The following is a 13,342-nucleotide window of genomic DNA, read 5'->3' on the forward strand; positions in this document are numbered from 1 at the left end:
TGACTGATCATAAAATGATATTATTGAAGTTAGAATGTTCTGAAAAATCCAGTGGCATTCGAGGATACTGGAAACTTAATAATTCACTCCTAAATGATCCAGTCTTTAACAAGAGCATAAATAACTTGACCATAGACTTGTTTAACTCAAATGATTTAGAACCAAAGCATGGAAGTAACTGGGAAATATTTAAATTCAAGGTAAGATCTAAATCGCCATTACACGCAGTAAGGAACTAAAGAAGCAAAAATGTTTTAAAGACGAACTTATGAATAAATGTAATGTTCTCTTAGAAAAGGATACCCTTTCAGCAGAAGAAACAGATTTGAATACATCTCGATTAGAACTAGATCAAATGTAAATGTATTTAGCTAAAGGGGCCTTTATTAGATCTAGAGCAAAATGGGTTGAGGAGGGTGAGAAAAACACAAGCAATTTTTTGCTCTGAAAAAAAAAGGAACTATAAAGAGAATCTCTTTCTGCCATGATTTTTATTTTACCTTTATTTAACTAGGCAAGTCAGTTAAGGACAAATTCTTATTTTCAATGATGGCCTAGGAACAGTGGGTTAACTGCCTTGTTCAGGGGCAGAACGACAAATCTTCACCTTGTCAGCTCGGTGATTCGATCTTGCAACCTTCCGGTTACAAGTCCAACGCTCTTACCACTAGGCTACATCCCGCCTCTTAAGTATTGGCAATACCTTGTGTAAAAATCCAAAGATCATCTCTAACTTTGTGTATTCTTTCTATGAAAATCTGTATAAATCAAATTTAATGGGACTGAATGTTAACATTTTATAAAACACGTCCATGGTCATGTTCCAATGATTTCTGATGAGTTCATAAGTCCATATGTGAAGAGGAGTTTCGATTGTAGAGATTAGAGATGATCTTAAATCTATGAAGGGCAAAGCACCCTGGAACAGATGGTCTTTCTGTGGAATTCTATTTACACTTTTGGGAACATTTAGAGTGACCAGTATTCAACATGTTCCGAGAATGCCGGGCTAAGGGTGAGATGATTACTACCATGAAACAAGGGGTTATTTCCTGAATACCAAATCCTGATAAAGATCCCCTTTTCATAGGTAATCGGAGACCCATTACATTATTAAATACAGATTAGAAATGGATAACTTTAGCATATGCTTATAGACTTAAATGGGCCTAAACCACCTTATTAATGAAACCCAAACTGGTTTCATGTAAGGTCGCCACATCAGCTGTAACATTAGGTTAGTTTTAGACTTGATTGATTACGTTGATTCAGAGGCTGTTATTTTATTCCACGACTTTTATAACGTTTTTGATACACTTGAACACAAATTCCTAATACATTCGTTGTACACTTGGTTTCGGGACTAACTTTGTCTCTGTTATCAATGTTTTATAAAGATATTAATAGTTCCATTATGATTAATCATAACACATCTAAAAATTCACCATAGGGAACACCAGGGTTGCCCTATTTCACCACTTATTTATTTTAGTTGTAGAATTACTATATCTATTAACATTTTAAACAACCCTGAATTAAAAGGTATTTCAATATTTGGCAAATAAATTAATAAATGATACAGCTCTGTTTCTAAAAGACAAGGATCAAGTTGCTATTGCACTTAATATTATGAAATCATTTTCTGCTTCTGATCTGGATCTTAAATAATGCGAAATATTGTCCCTGCATGACTCAAATTACCAATCTGTTGAGAATATTGCAGTGAGAGATAATGTGAAATATTTAGGGGTGTACATGGTGAAAAACCATATTGTCCGTCAACATCTCAATTTCTCTCAGAGATTAAAGAAATCAAAAATCCATCTTTAACAACTGGCCCCAGCGTGACCTCTATTATTGGAAGGTTTTTATTGTCCAAAGCAAAGGGTCTGTCACGTTTTGTCTACCCTGCTATCCCTATTTGTAGCTGATCAAACCAGCAAGGATATCAACAACAACAAAAAACTTTCCTAGACTTTATATGGAAAAATGAACACAAACTTAAGAAGTCTGTAATATCAAACCAAAGAGCTGATGGTGGGCTTGAAGTACTAGATTTCATTGACATCAACAATACCTTTAAAGTAAACTGGATAAAAATATGTATGCTTAGATCGGAATCTATATGGTACTTCATTCCCTGTCATATTTTTATGAAATTGGGTGGTCTTCAATTTTTGTGGAAGTGCAATTATTCTCCAGCAAAATTACCCATCAAACTGTCCAAATTTCATGAACAAGCCCGTTTAGCCTGGAAACTATGTTATGTCCACAACTTCTCCCCACACAAGCCTCTTGTGTGGAACAACTATTTGATAAGGAAATATACTCTTATAGAAAGTTCATAGAAACATAACTTCCCAATACATTATAAAGAATTTAATTCTATATGCAAAGCAATATCTTCAGGACCTAATTAATGAAAACTCATTTGTGTTTTGGCAAACATGTCATGATAGATGCACAACTTATGTTACAAGGTTTCCCCCTGCTGGATAAGAAATGTAATACATTCATAAGATAACTTTTTCACTCTCCTGGAGGGAAATTATTCTGGAACGCACATATTACTGAAATTGAATGGAAGAAAGCTTGGTTGCTCCCTCACCCATTTTGTATGTCAAATAAAGTAAAAAGAAATTCACTTTAAAATCCTGCACAAACTTGTCTAAATTCATGGATTTAGAGGACATAAGCCTTTTTTTTCTGTGATAAAGGATAAACTATTATACCCATTTTATGTGTGTGACTCTGAAGTTATTTTGGAGCAAGTATTTACTATTTTTATTTCATCAATAAGACCCATGTATTTACAATGAACGATGTAAAATGTTATTATTCAAATGAAAACAAAACCACTGAATTAGTTGTTCATTTCTTAATTCTCGCTGGTAAATTGTATATACACAAAAACAAATATTTGAAATCTGTCCCTGAATGCAATAGATTTTGACTTGAAATTCAATATCTAATAAAATCTCTAGAATTAGTCAATAACAAAAGAAACACTATTCTTACAACTCATAAGTTTATACAACTGTAACCCCTGGCTTTTTTCATATTTTTTTGTTAATTTCTTTAAGGAACTTTAACTTTTGAAAATCAATTCATTTTTTCACTTTTAATGCTGTTTTATGTTTATTCAGAAAAAAATATACATGTAGTGATGTCTTATATTTGTATTGTAATTTGAAATGTTATATAAAAAAAAGTTGTAAAAAATGCTGACAAGAGGAAAAACAGACAAAAACACACACCGATCTCATCAAGGGTCTAGCTTAGCTTACCTGTGGAAAAATCAAAGGAAGATGGTCTAATAGTGTGTTGGAAAATTAATAGTGTCAGCCAGGAACAGAAATAGCCTATACGCTCAAACCTTAACTTATACACCGACTGCACAACTACTGAACCTAAACCTACCAAGAAACAACGAAGTGTACAAGAGTGGGCAGCAATGGAGGTGTGGATGGCTAACTGCCTCTTCTTTCTTCTCCCCTTCCCTTCAGTTAGGCTACACGTCTACCTGTTTTCAGCCAGGTACAGGCACTCGGCAGCTTTGCCCAAGATGTACTCTGAAGGAGCCTACCGTTAATACTTTAGCTTCAAGGACCTTACAATGCCTTCAGAAAGTATTCATGCCCCTTGACTTATTCCACTTTGTGTTACAGCTTGAATTCAAATTAGATTTAATATACTTTTTTCCTCACCCATCTACACACAATACCCTATAATGACAAGTGAAAACATGGTGTTTTTAGAAATGTGTTCAAATTTATTGAAAATGAAATACAGAAATATCAAATTTACTTAAGTATTCACACCCCTGAGTCAAACAATACATGTTAGAATCACAATTACAGCTGTGAGTCTTTCTGGGTAAGTCTAAGAGCTTTGCACACCTGGATTGTATAATATTTGCAAATCATTATTTTTTTTTTTTTATCTTCAAGCTCTATCAAGCTGATTGTTGATCAATGCTAGACAACCATTTTCAAGTCTTGCCATAGATTTAAGAAGATTTAAGCCAAAACTAAACTAACTAGGCCACCCAGGAACATTCAATGTCATCTTGGTAAGCAACTCCAGTGTATATTTGGCTTTGTGTTTTAGGTTATTGTCCTGCTGAAAAGGTGAATTTGTCTCCCAGTGTCTGTTGGAAAGCAGACAACCAGGTTTTCCTCTAGGATTTTGCCTGTACTTAGCTCTATTCTGTTTTTTTTAAATCCTAAAACACTCCCTAGTCGTTGCCGATGACAAGCATACCCATAACATGATGCAGCCTCCACCATGCTTGAAAATATGAAGAGTGGTACTCAGTGATGTGTTGGATTTGCAGTTTTACTTTAGTGCCTTATTGCAAACAGGTTGCATATTTTGGAATATAATTTTTCTGTACAGGCTTCCTTCTTTTCACTGTCATTTAGGTTAGTATTGTGGAATAACTACAATGTTGTTGATCCATCCTCAGTTCTCCTATCATAGCCATTAAACTCTGTTCCTGTTTTAAAGTCACCATTTGGCCTCATGTTGATATCCCTGAGCGGTTTCCGTCCTTTCTGGCAACTGAGTTAAGAAGGACTCCTGTATCTTTGTAGTGGCTGGGTGTATTGCTGCACCATCCAAAAGCATACTTAATTACTTCCCCATTCTCAAAGGGATAGTCAACGTATGCTTTAAAAAATGTTTACCCATCTACCAAGGTGCCCTTCTTTGCGAGGCATTGGAAAACCTCCCTGGTCTGTGTGGTTTCAAATTCACTGCTCGACTGAGGGACCTTATAGATAATTTTCATGTTAAACACTATTATTGCACACGGCATGAGTCCATGCAACTTATTATGTGACTCTGTTACGGATACAGGTATCCTGTGTGTGTGTATCCTGTGTGTGTATTTATTTTCTCTCCTTCTCCCCTCACAGGTGGCAATCATCATTCCCCAATCAGTCATCAATCAGAAGACACACCTCCTCCTGTTTCCATTACCCAATCACAACCCCTTTCCCTTGGTTTAAAAACCCATTCAGTTGTTCTCTCTGGAGCTCAATCTCTCTGTCATGCCATCTCTCTGTAGCGGTCTTGTTTGGTTTAGCAACTACATGTCACTTTGTCTGTTAACATGTGAGTATTGTTTTGGTTATGGTGTTTGACTGTTTGATGGTGGGAAAAGGGGTTACCAAGTCGCTCATGGGCATACATTACCCGTAGGAATATTTTGTCTAAATACCCTAGTTAGAACTGGGCGGCCCACCTGCTGTATTTTTGGTTAGTTTTTTTCCCGACCCCCTTTACCGTGTGTTTAAAAATAAACCATGAGTGTTTGACGGTAATTTAGTTGTCTGTGGTTTTCGTTCTCACTGTTACGTTTTTACTTTACTTTGCATGAGATGTTACGGGTCTCGTTCCCATCCCCCCCTAGGCTGCCGGGCCAAAGGGATTCGTAACAGACTCGTTAATCAAATGTTTACTCCTAAACTTCTTTAGGTTTTCTATAACAAAGTGGATGAATATTTATTGACTTAAGACATTTTAGCTTTTAATTTTTACATTTGTAAAAAATGTCTACAAACAATTCCACTTTGACATTATTGTGCATAGGCCAGTGACAATTTTTATTTAATCTATTTAAATTCAGGCTGTAACAAAATAAAGGGGTGTGAATACTTTGGTAGACTGGCTCTGGCAGCCAAAACAGCCAAATATTCCATCCACATGTGGATCGATTCTCAATTGCAATACGATTCTAGAAACTTAAAGCCCTTTACTTTCATATCACATCAAAATAATTTCACAAATTTTTAAGCAGCTTTATCACAGTTGCAGCCAACAGTATTTTTCAGTGACACCTTCTGGCGGCCACAGGTGTTCGGAGCATGCTAATTAGCACAGGTGGTCCCTCGTTCTTCCGTACACCCTTGCTGTGATATGGCCCTGTGGGAACACTAACCCCAGAAAGGTGTATATCAAGTTAACCTTTATGCCATTTTATTCTTGCTTATATAAAAAGGTCCTTATGCATCCAAAACCGTACCACAAGCAATGCGTGTTAATGTTCAGACCGAGCGTCGGGCCTCTTAACAAAACTCCCTTGTACAGAAGACGCCTTTGTCCAATGGCTCTTACGTGTAAAGTAATGGAACTGAGTCATGATCAAGAGCAATCTGCAGCTGTATCCTACCTTTGGCTCCTCTCTCAAGCCACATTAAAACACGTGTCATTTGGTGTGTGCAAAATGTATCCTTTTCCCCCCTAAAAACACAGCAGTGTCCTTTGGAGGAAGTAGGCAATTTTATTTATCTATTCATCATTTATCTACCAGGCCTCCATTTTAAGACACCAAATACAGATTAAAGGTGATCTATGCAGAAATCGCTCCACCATTTCGTGGTTGCTAAAATTCTAATAGCCTAATTCAGTTGTGACAAGCACTTATAGTGTAGAGAAATACATGTGAAATATATTTTCCATAACCAAAAATACTGTATTTTCAGCTGTTTGAAGGTGTCAATAAAGACGTAAAAATGAAACTTAAGAACGGGAAGTATAAAAAAGCGCACAGAACAGATCTACCGCTTCTTAGACTTGCTTTCGATGAGAACGACAGCGCTGTAACTCAAATTTCTATGAGAATTTGGTCAGGTCGCCCAAAATGTTGCAGCTTTTAGATTTGATGTTAAACTGATAGAATAAGGTGGACCCTATTAACCTAATGACATGGTCTCTTGATTCCCATAGTCTTGTAAGCAGTCATCCTGTTCTTCGGAAAACATGCCGATCCACCAGACTGTGTCGAATGAGTGCTAAAGCAGACAGCACAAATCATATCCATCTCCAATCATGGTTGGTTTCAATGTTAACGGCTCAAAAGTATGCCAACAACCATTACTCTCAAAGCAGCTTCCCATAGGTTATAGTTAACTGACTGTGACTAATCTGATTATTGAGCGAGGCTACAGTGAGCACCATTCAATAACTTCTGACACCAGATGGTGTGAATGGCAGGCAGGCAACCTCCAAACAGCCAACCACACACACACAGCCAGCCAGTCTCTCACGGGCTCCAGATGATGAGGCACACCTGATGGGCATTCCACCTGCCTATGACAGACATCTGCAAAACGAGTGAGACTGGTGTGCGTGCACATGTCGTTTACCAACCGGCTAACACAGCAGGCGTAAAAGAAAACCCTGAAACTATACTAAACAAAAATATAAAAACATAACAATTTCACATTTACTGAGTTACAGTTCATAAGGAAATCAGTCAATTTAAATAAATTCCTGGATTTTACATGGCTGAGCAGGGGTGCAGCCATGGGTGGTCCTTGGAGGGCATGTTCAGTGTACTGGGCTTGACGTGAAGAGACATAAAAAAAATCTGTTTTAGGAGGTTTTCTACTACACTGTTCAACCAATCGAGTAAATGTGGAGAAGGAGTTAAGATGGAGTGTCGTCTTGTGACTTCCGCTTTTGGACATATAACATCACAGGCTCTCTTTCCATTTCCCCTGAGAACCTGAACATCCGGTTGATGCAATAGGGTCCAGCTGCAACATAATCTCTCAGAGCAGTCATCCCTCAGGTCTCTATGCTGCCACCTACTGATATGTAATCTCTTAGTGCAGTGCATCTCTCAGGAAAGGTGGGGGTGTGAAAGGAACCATATAAGGAGAAGTGGGGTTTTTCAAGGAGTCTTATCACTAGAAGTGCTGGAATTCCATAACTACTAGAACAGCCATGACTTGATATTTCAATTATTAATTCATAAATTGTAAAATGTAAGATTTTTTTTATAAAAAGGTAGCTAACGTTAGCTAGCATTTTCATTTATGAAAAAACAAAGTTACATCCATGGCTACCGGCAGGTAACATTCAAAGACACAGCTCACAGTTAGTGAATACATAATTTGTTGCATAACTGAACTGACTGTCCACACTGTCATTTCTGCAGACTAACGTCCGATAACCCAAATAACGTCGAGTGGCAACTTTTGAAACCCCCACTTCTCCTTAGAGGGCTTGTAGTTGATGTACGACGCCTCCTGACACCCATGTAGGAAGAGCAGCGTATTAACAGCCGAGTGGCTACCGCAAACTGCATGATAACAGAACCTAAAACTAGTTGATTCATTTGTACCATGTGATTTTCATTTGATTACGTACTACTGTAGGTTTAGCAGCTAACCTTTATCAAGACACCCATGTTGACTGGATTCCCACTGAAGATGTGCAGTGCTACAGCAGCAGCAGACTCGACTTCTACTACTTAGTCCTTTTCTAGATATGAAAGGAGACATCCCTCCAATTATGAGATGGTCGTTATATGCTGTGGTCAATCTGAACGAGTCGGTTGTGCCATTTGAGTAGAGCACCTTTACCTTGTCGTCAGGACAAAAGTGCCCCCTTAAACCGTATGAATATCTGAAATATAATTTGGAACATGTAAAAGGCTATATTTATGATATTGTAAACACACTAGTTTAATTATAGCGAATATTATTGTACGGGTGAAAATCATATTCATCGCTGCTTTGCCTAGCCCCATAAAACACATTTAGCATTGACAATGTAATTGTGTTAGTTATCACAGTGGCACCTCTTAAGTGCCACTCAGATCTTTTTGGAGAAAAGTATCTGGCATTGAACTTGGTGGTAGTAACTGTGTGTTTTAAACTAAGGATCTTATCTCCTGCTTTCAGACATTTCACCACCTAGATTACAAGGGTTGGATTTTAAGCAAATGTAATCAGTACATTCATACTTGCGGTATGTGGAGCAGAGCTGTTGTGAAGGAAGTGAGTTTGTTTATACAGGACCTCTCGCCCGCCCCCACCTACCATCAACCAATCATGTCAATGCAGAGTTATACAGAGCCCTCCACATTGTCACAAAATTTGAGAGGTGCACGGCGATGCGGTACGGAGCTCAAGTTGGCCTTTGCGTACCTCCGGAGGCTACACATTGCGTCATATCATCCAAAAAGTGCTTCCGACCACATTTTCAGATCATGCATAAATTTGCTTTAATGCCATCATACTGTAGGCCAGTGGTTCCCAACTCTGGTCCTCGAGTACCCCACAACAGTACAGTTTTACTGTAGCAGCAAACACACTTGATTCAACTTGTCAACTAATCATAAGGCCCTCAGTTAGATCAGTATGTTGTCAGGGGCTACAAAAAAAGTGCTTGCTATTGGGGGTACTCAAGGACTAGAGTTGGGAACCACTGCTGTAAGCCTTTGGCTGCATTGGCATTGCATGAAATTAAAAAAATGGGTTCACATGGCTGATATTCTGAACATTGTGGCAATCAAATAAAACTCATTGGAGAATTTGACTAAACAGAAAGGTGATGTTAATTTGAAAATACAACACAGGAACAGACATGAGAGATTCCCTTCCCCTCTTTATTGCTGGATTGTGATCTGTGATTAAATCAACATTGGCGCTAGTTCATCCTGAATAATAGTTAACTTAACAATTAAAACAAGTTTAAACACTTCACTTCAAAGAATCAACACTTTCCTATAATTTCTAAGTGTACAAGTAAGCTAATTCATATGTAAACGTGTAGACATTTTAGCAACAAGTAGGCTATTATTACTAAAACAATTTTGTGGGGGTGGAAATGTCAATACTAACCTCGCTCCACCGATCCCTGTCTACTGGGTGTGCAGAGGTCTGCTCCAGTCCAGCAGTAGCTCACTTGATTAACTAATTAGGTTTGATACATTGAATAAGGTGCATTAGTGCTGGGCTGGAACAGAAGCCTGCACACCCAGCAGGGTTGGCCTGCTCCAGTTGTAATAGGTTTATACGTTGTGTGGCTTTTAAACTATTATTGTTGCCAAAATTTGCTAACATATAATCCATGGTATATAAGGATGTACCCTTATTCTCTTGGGACCTCTTCATCTGCAGACAAGGGTTTGACAGCTCTCGATCTGAAGACAGAAAACACAAAAGAAACAGGCTGCATTATACTAAAGTTAGACATCCCTGAAAATTCTGTCCTCAGTTTTTCCTCACTAGGGACTGGAGAAGTTTCAGTGTCCTCCCACAAAGGTACCTGCCATATCCAGAGTAGCCTACTCTCCCTTCTATGACAACTGGAAGTGGTAGCTAATCCTGTCACCCTCTTCAATTGCTGTTAGTTAGCTATCTACAGTACCTAGCTACAAATGCATTTGGCATTACAACAAATACGTAAAGATAGCTAACTAAAATGATGTTCGTAAACTGGTGACATTTAATTCACGTAGCTAGCTTTAGTGTGTAAAGTTAGTTAGCTAGCTAACTAGCGAACACTACGTAAGCAGCTCATTTAAGTTAGCCTGCACACTAAGTTTCTGTAGCTAGCTAGCTAATAATACATTGATCATTTTAAAAATGTTTACTTACTTGAATATGTTCTACAACGCCTCTGTTTTCTGGGTCCTTGAAAAACAAAATAATGGGCAACCTTCCCAAAGTTCATTGTGGTTGCAAAACACAGCCAGCCATTTGGAGGACTTTCAGACTGACATGCTGCCCACGTCGCATACACATACATGTTATTCAATCATTTCACCCACTGCTTGCGCATGTCAACGAGTGCTTGCACTAAAATAGATATTGGTTTTATTTGTAAAGCTTGACGTGCTGCCTCTCCCATCTCCTCATTGGTTTTTAGGCGCATATACCCACGTGGTTGATTTTAAAGATGAATTGAGGTTCACACTTCAGTCCAGTCGGTGGTGGTAATGCACCTTAAAGTTGGTTGCCAACCACAATATAAAGTACGACGAAGCAGCTTGAAGGACGAGAGATTACTAGAAACAAACTTGGTTTAAGTTACCCTTTTATCTGCAGATTAATTGTTGTGGATTACATGTCGGAGTAGAGGACCTTGTGCATTTCAGGTAAAATAACAACCCAATGTTTATATCCCAGCGCAAATTAGCTAGCAAACTCTAGCTAGCTAATTTGTCCTGGGATATAAACATTGGGTTGTTATTAGCAACAGCTAGCTAAATTACCATATGTTTTTTTGACCGGTCCCCAAATTAATATATTTGGTTCAAAGTTCGTTTTGATATTTCAACCTGCGTGTCCTGATCGTGTCTGGTGTGCGTGGAGAAAAACATGCGTGCAATGGCGAGCGAGCTGTCTGGTCAGCATGTGAGTTTGGTCTTCCAACACAAAATGTGGGGTTGCTAGGTGATTTGTGACGCAACTGCAAACCCTCTATGGTTCCTTTCGAATCCCCCACTTTTCCTGAGAGATTACATATCAGTAGGTGGCAGCATAGAGGCCATGTGAGATGACTGCTCTGAGATGTCGCAGCTGGACTCCTCGGTTGAAGGGGACCCGGCAGAGGCTACCAACCAGCAAACAATCTTACCAACGACAGTATATCTAGTCACCCAAATTAGTTTTCTAACCCAGACAGTACATTGAAAGGACTGAATGAGTTATTTAATTTCATCTGATTGGTATAGTAGGCTTGATCGTATGCTATCCTTTAAGGAATTAAACTGATAACGTTAGTCAGCCTACAAAACTTCAACACCAACTGTAACAATTTAATATGGGGTTTGACAGACGGTGTAAGAATATACCTGAAGTTCCGATTTCCATTCATGAGGTCTCTGTCCGGATAATCCCCGGCTCCCAATGGTCAAATATCGGCGCAGCTCCTGTTCGTACGACGCTATTTAGTCAGCGCTGTAGCTCTAGTGTTGGAGATTTTCTACCCGAAGACTCTCAAGCCGACACCCCGGCTTCTGTCGCTGATGTGGACACGGGCCGCTTGCGGTGTCCACTTACCCAGAGGTCCTCCCAAATTGCCCCAGTTGTTGTCAACCCGCACAAGTTAAACGACGTATCCCATTATGTTCGTTGGAGTATTAATTGTTTCCAGCAGACAAATCTATTTATTTTCAAAGACAAGTCTCTGAAAATATTTCATGGAGACTCGACAGACGGCGCCTATTCCTGAACGGCTTTAATGCTACCTCAGTCGTTCGGAGTTTTGCCTCGTCATCAGTTGCCAGGATAATTACAAATACTTGACGTTCTTTGAACGATAAACGTGAACACTTTGCCGCTCTTTTGGTGTTCTGCCGGCAAATTTGTGTTTCACACCCCGGTACGTTCTCGGTACTACCGCTGTGAAGCAGACAAGAATAATTAAGTACTTTCCGGGTCACGGTTTTTGGAATCCTTCAGAATAAGAGTCCTATCTATAATTTGAAAACTAACAATAAAAAAATATATAAATATAACTAGGCAAGTCGGTTAAGAACAAATTATTATTTACAATGACGGCCTACCCCGACCTAACCCTAAACATGGCCGTTTGTGATACAGCCTGGAATTGAACCAGTGTCTGTAGTGATGCCTCTAGCGTTGAGATGCAGTGCCTTTGACTGCTGCGCCACTCAGGAGCCCCTTCACAAATCAGACTGAATAAACTTAATTTGAATGTACTTTACCTGTTGTCTGCAGATTGTCTTTATGTGACCAAATATCCACAGGGAAGTGTTATTACAGGCTGACTTGAGTCGCGTTGCAAAATAAATGTAGAAATCTATATTCAATTATTGCACCAACGAGTGCCTGCGTTGCCAAGGGCTAAAATAGAAGTCAGTTCTATTTCTGATTCAGATCGCGCTGCAAGTCCTGCCTCACCCATCTCCTCATTGGTTTATAGAAGCAGGTACCCACGTGCCATCTCCTCATTGGTTTACCCACGTGGGTGACTGAAGACAAACGAGATCAGTGGCGGTAATGCACCTAATTTATGAAAGTTGCCAATCGCAATATAAAGTCAAGAGAAGAAAAAGAAGCCTGGAAGAATGAGAGATGACTAGAAATGATTCGGTTGACTGTTTTATGTGTGGATTAATTGTCAGAGTAGAGGACCATGTGCATTTCAGGTAAAATAACTCAATGTTTATATCCCAGGACAAATTAAATAGCAACAGCAAGCTAGCTAGCTAAATATGAAAAATGTGCTAGCAACCAGCTAGCCAGCTAAATTGCCATAAATGTTTCATGCTTTTCGACCTGTTCCAAAATGTAATATAATTGGTTCAGAGTTTGTTTTGATATTGCAACCTGTGTCGTGATCGCGTTTGGTGTGGGGGGACAAAATCAATTTGCGCACGATGGCACACGTGTGCGAATATGAGTGTTTAATTTGTATCTTGTTAGTTTAACAAAAAAAGATCTCAGTTTTTACCCCACCCAGTAGGTGGCGGCAATACACCTTTTTGGATGTAGTCACCAATAAAACCTTAAGATGCCAGAATGTTGAATAAAATGATATTTACAATTTCTTTACCGGTTGTACCTTTTGGTTG

At 38.9% G+C, this 13,342-nt stretch overlaps 1 protein-coding gene across 1 annotated transcript in view; it reads right to left on the bottom strand.

Moving 5' to 3' along the window:
* Positions 1-12,134, bottom strand: part of LOC120027193 (protein argonaute-3-like) — a 35,455-nt gene extending 23,321 nt beyond the window's left edge. The window contains exon 1 of the mRNA XM_038972081.1: positions 11,597-12,134. Coding sequence (XP_038828009.1) covers positions 11,597-11,615 — 19 coding nt within the window. The 5' untranslated portion in view covers positions 11,616-12,134. The remainder of the gene's footprint in view (positions 1-11,596) is intronic.
* Between the last annotated feature and the right edge of the window lie 1,208 nt (positions 12,135-13,342).

This window comes from Salvelinus namaycush, chromosome 32, assembly GCF_016432855.1.
Source record: "Salvelinus namaycush isolate Seneca chromosome 32, SaNama_1.0, whole genome shotgun sequence".
Lineage (NCBI taxonomy): Eukaryota > Metazoa > Chordata > Actinopteri > Salmoniformes > Salmonidae > Salvelinus > Salvelinus namaycush.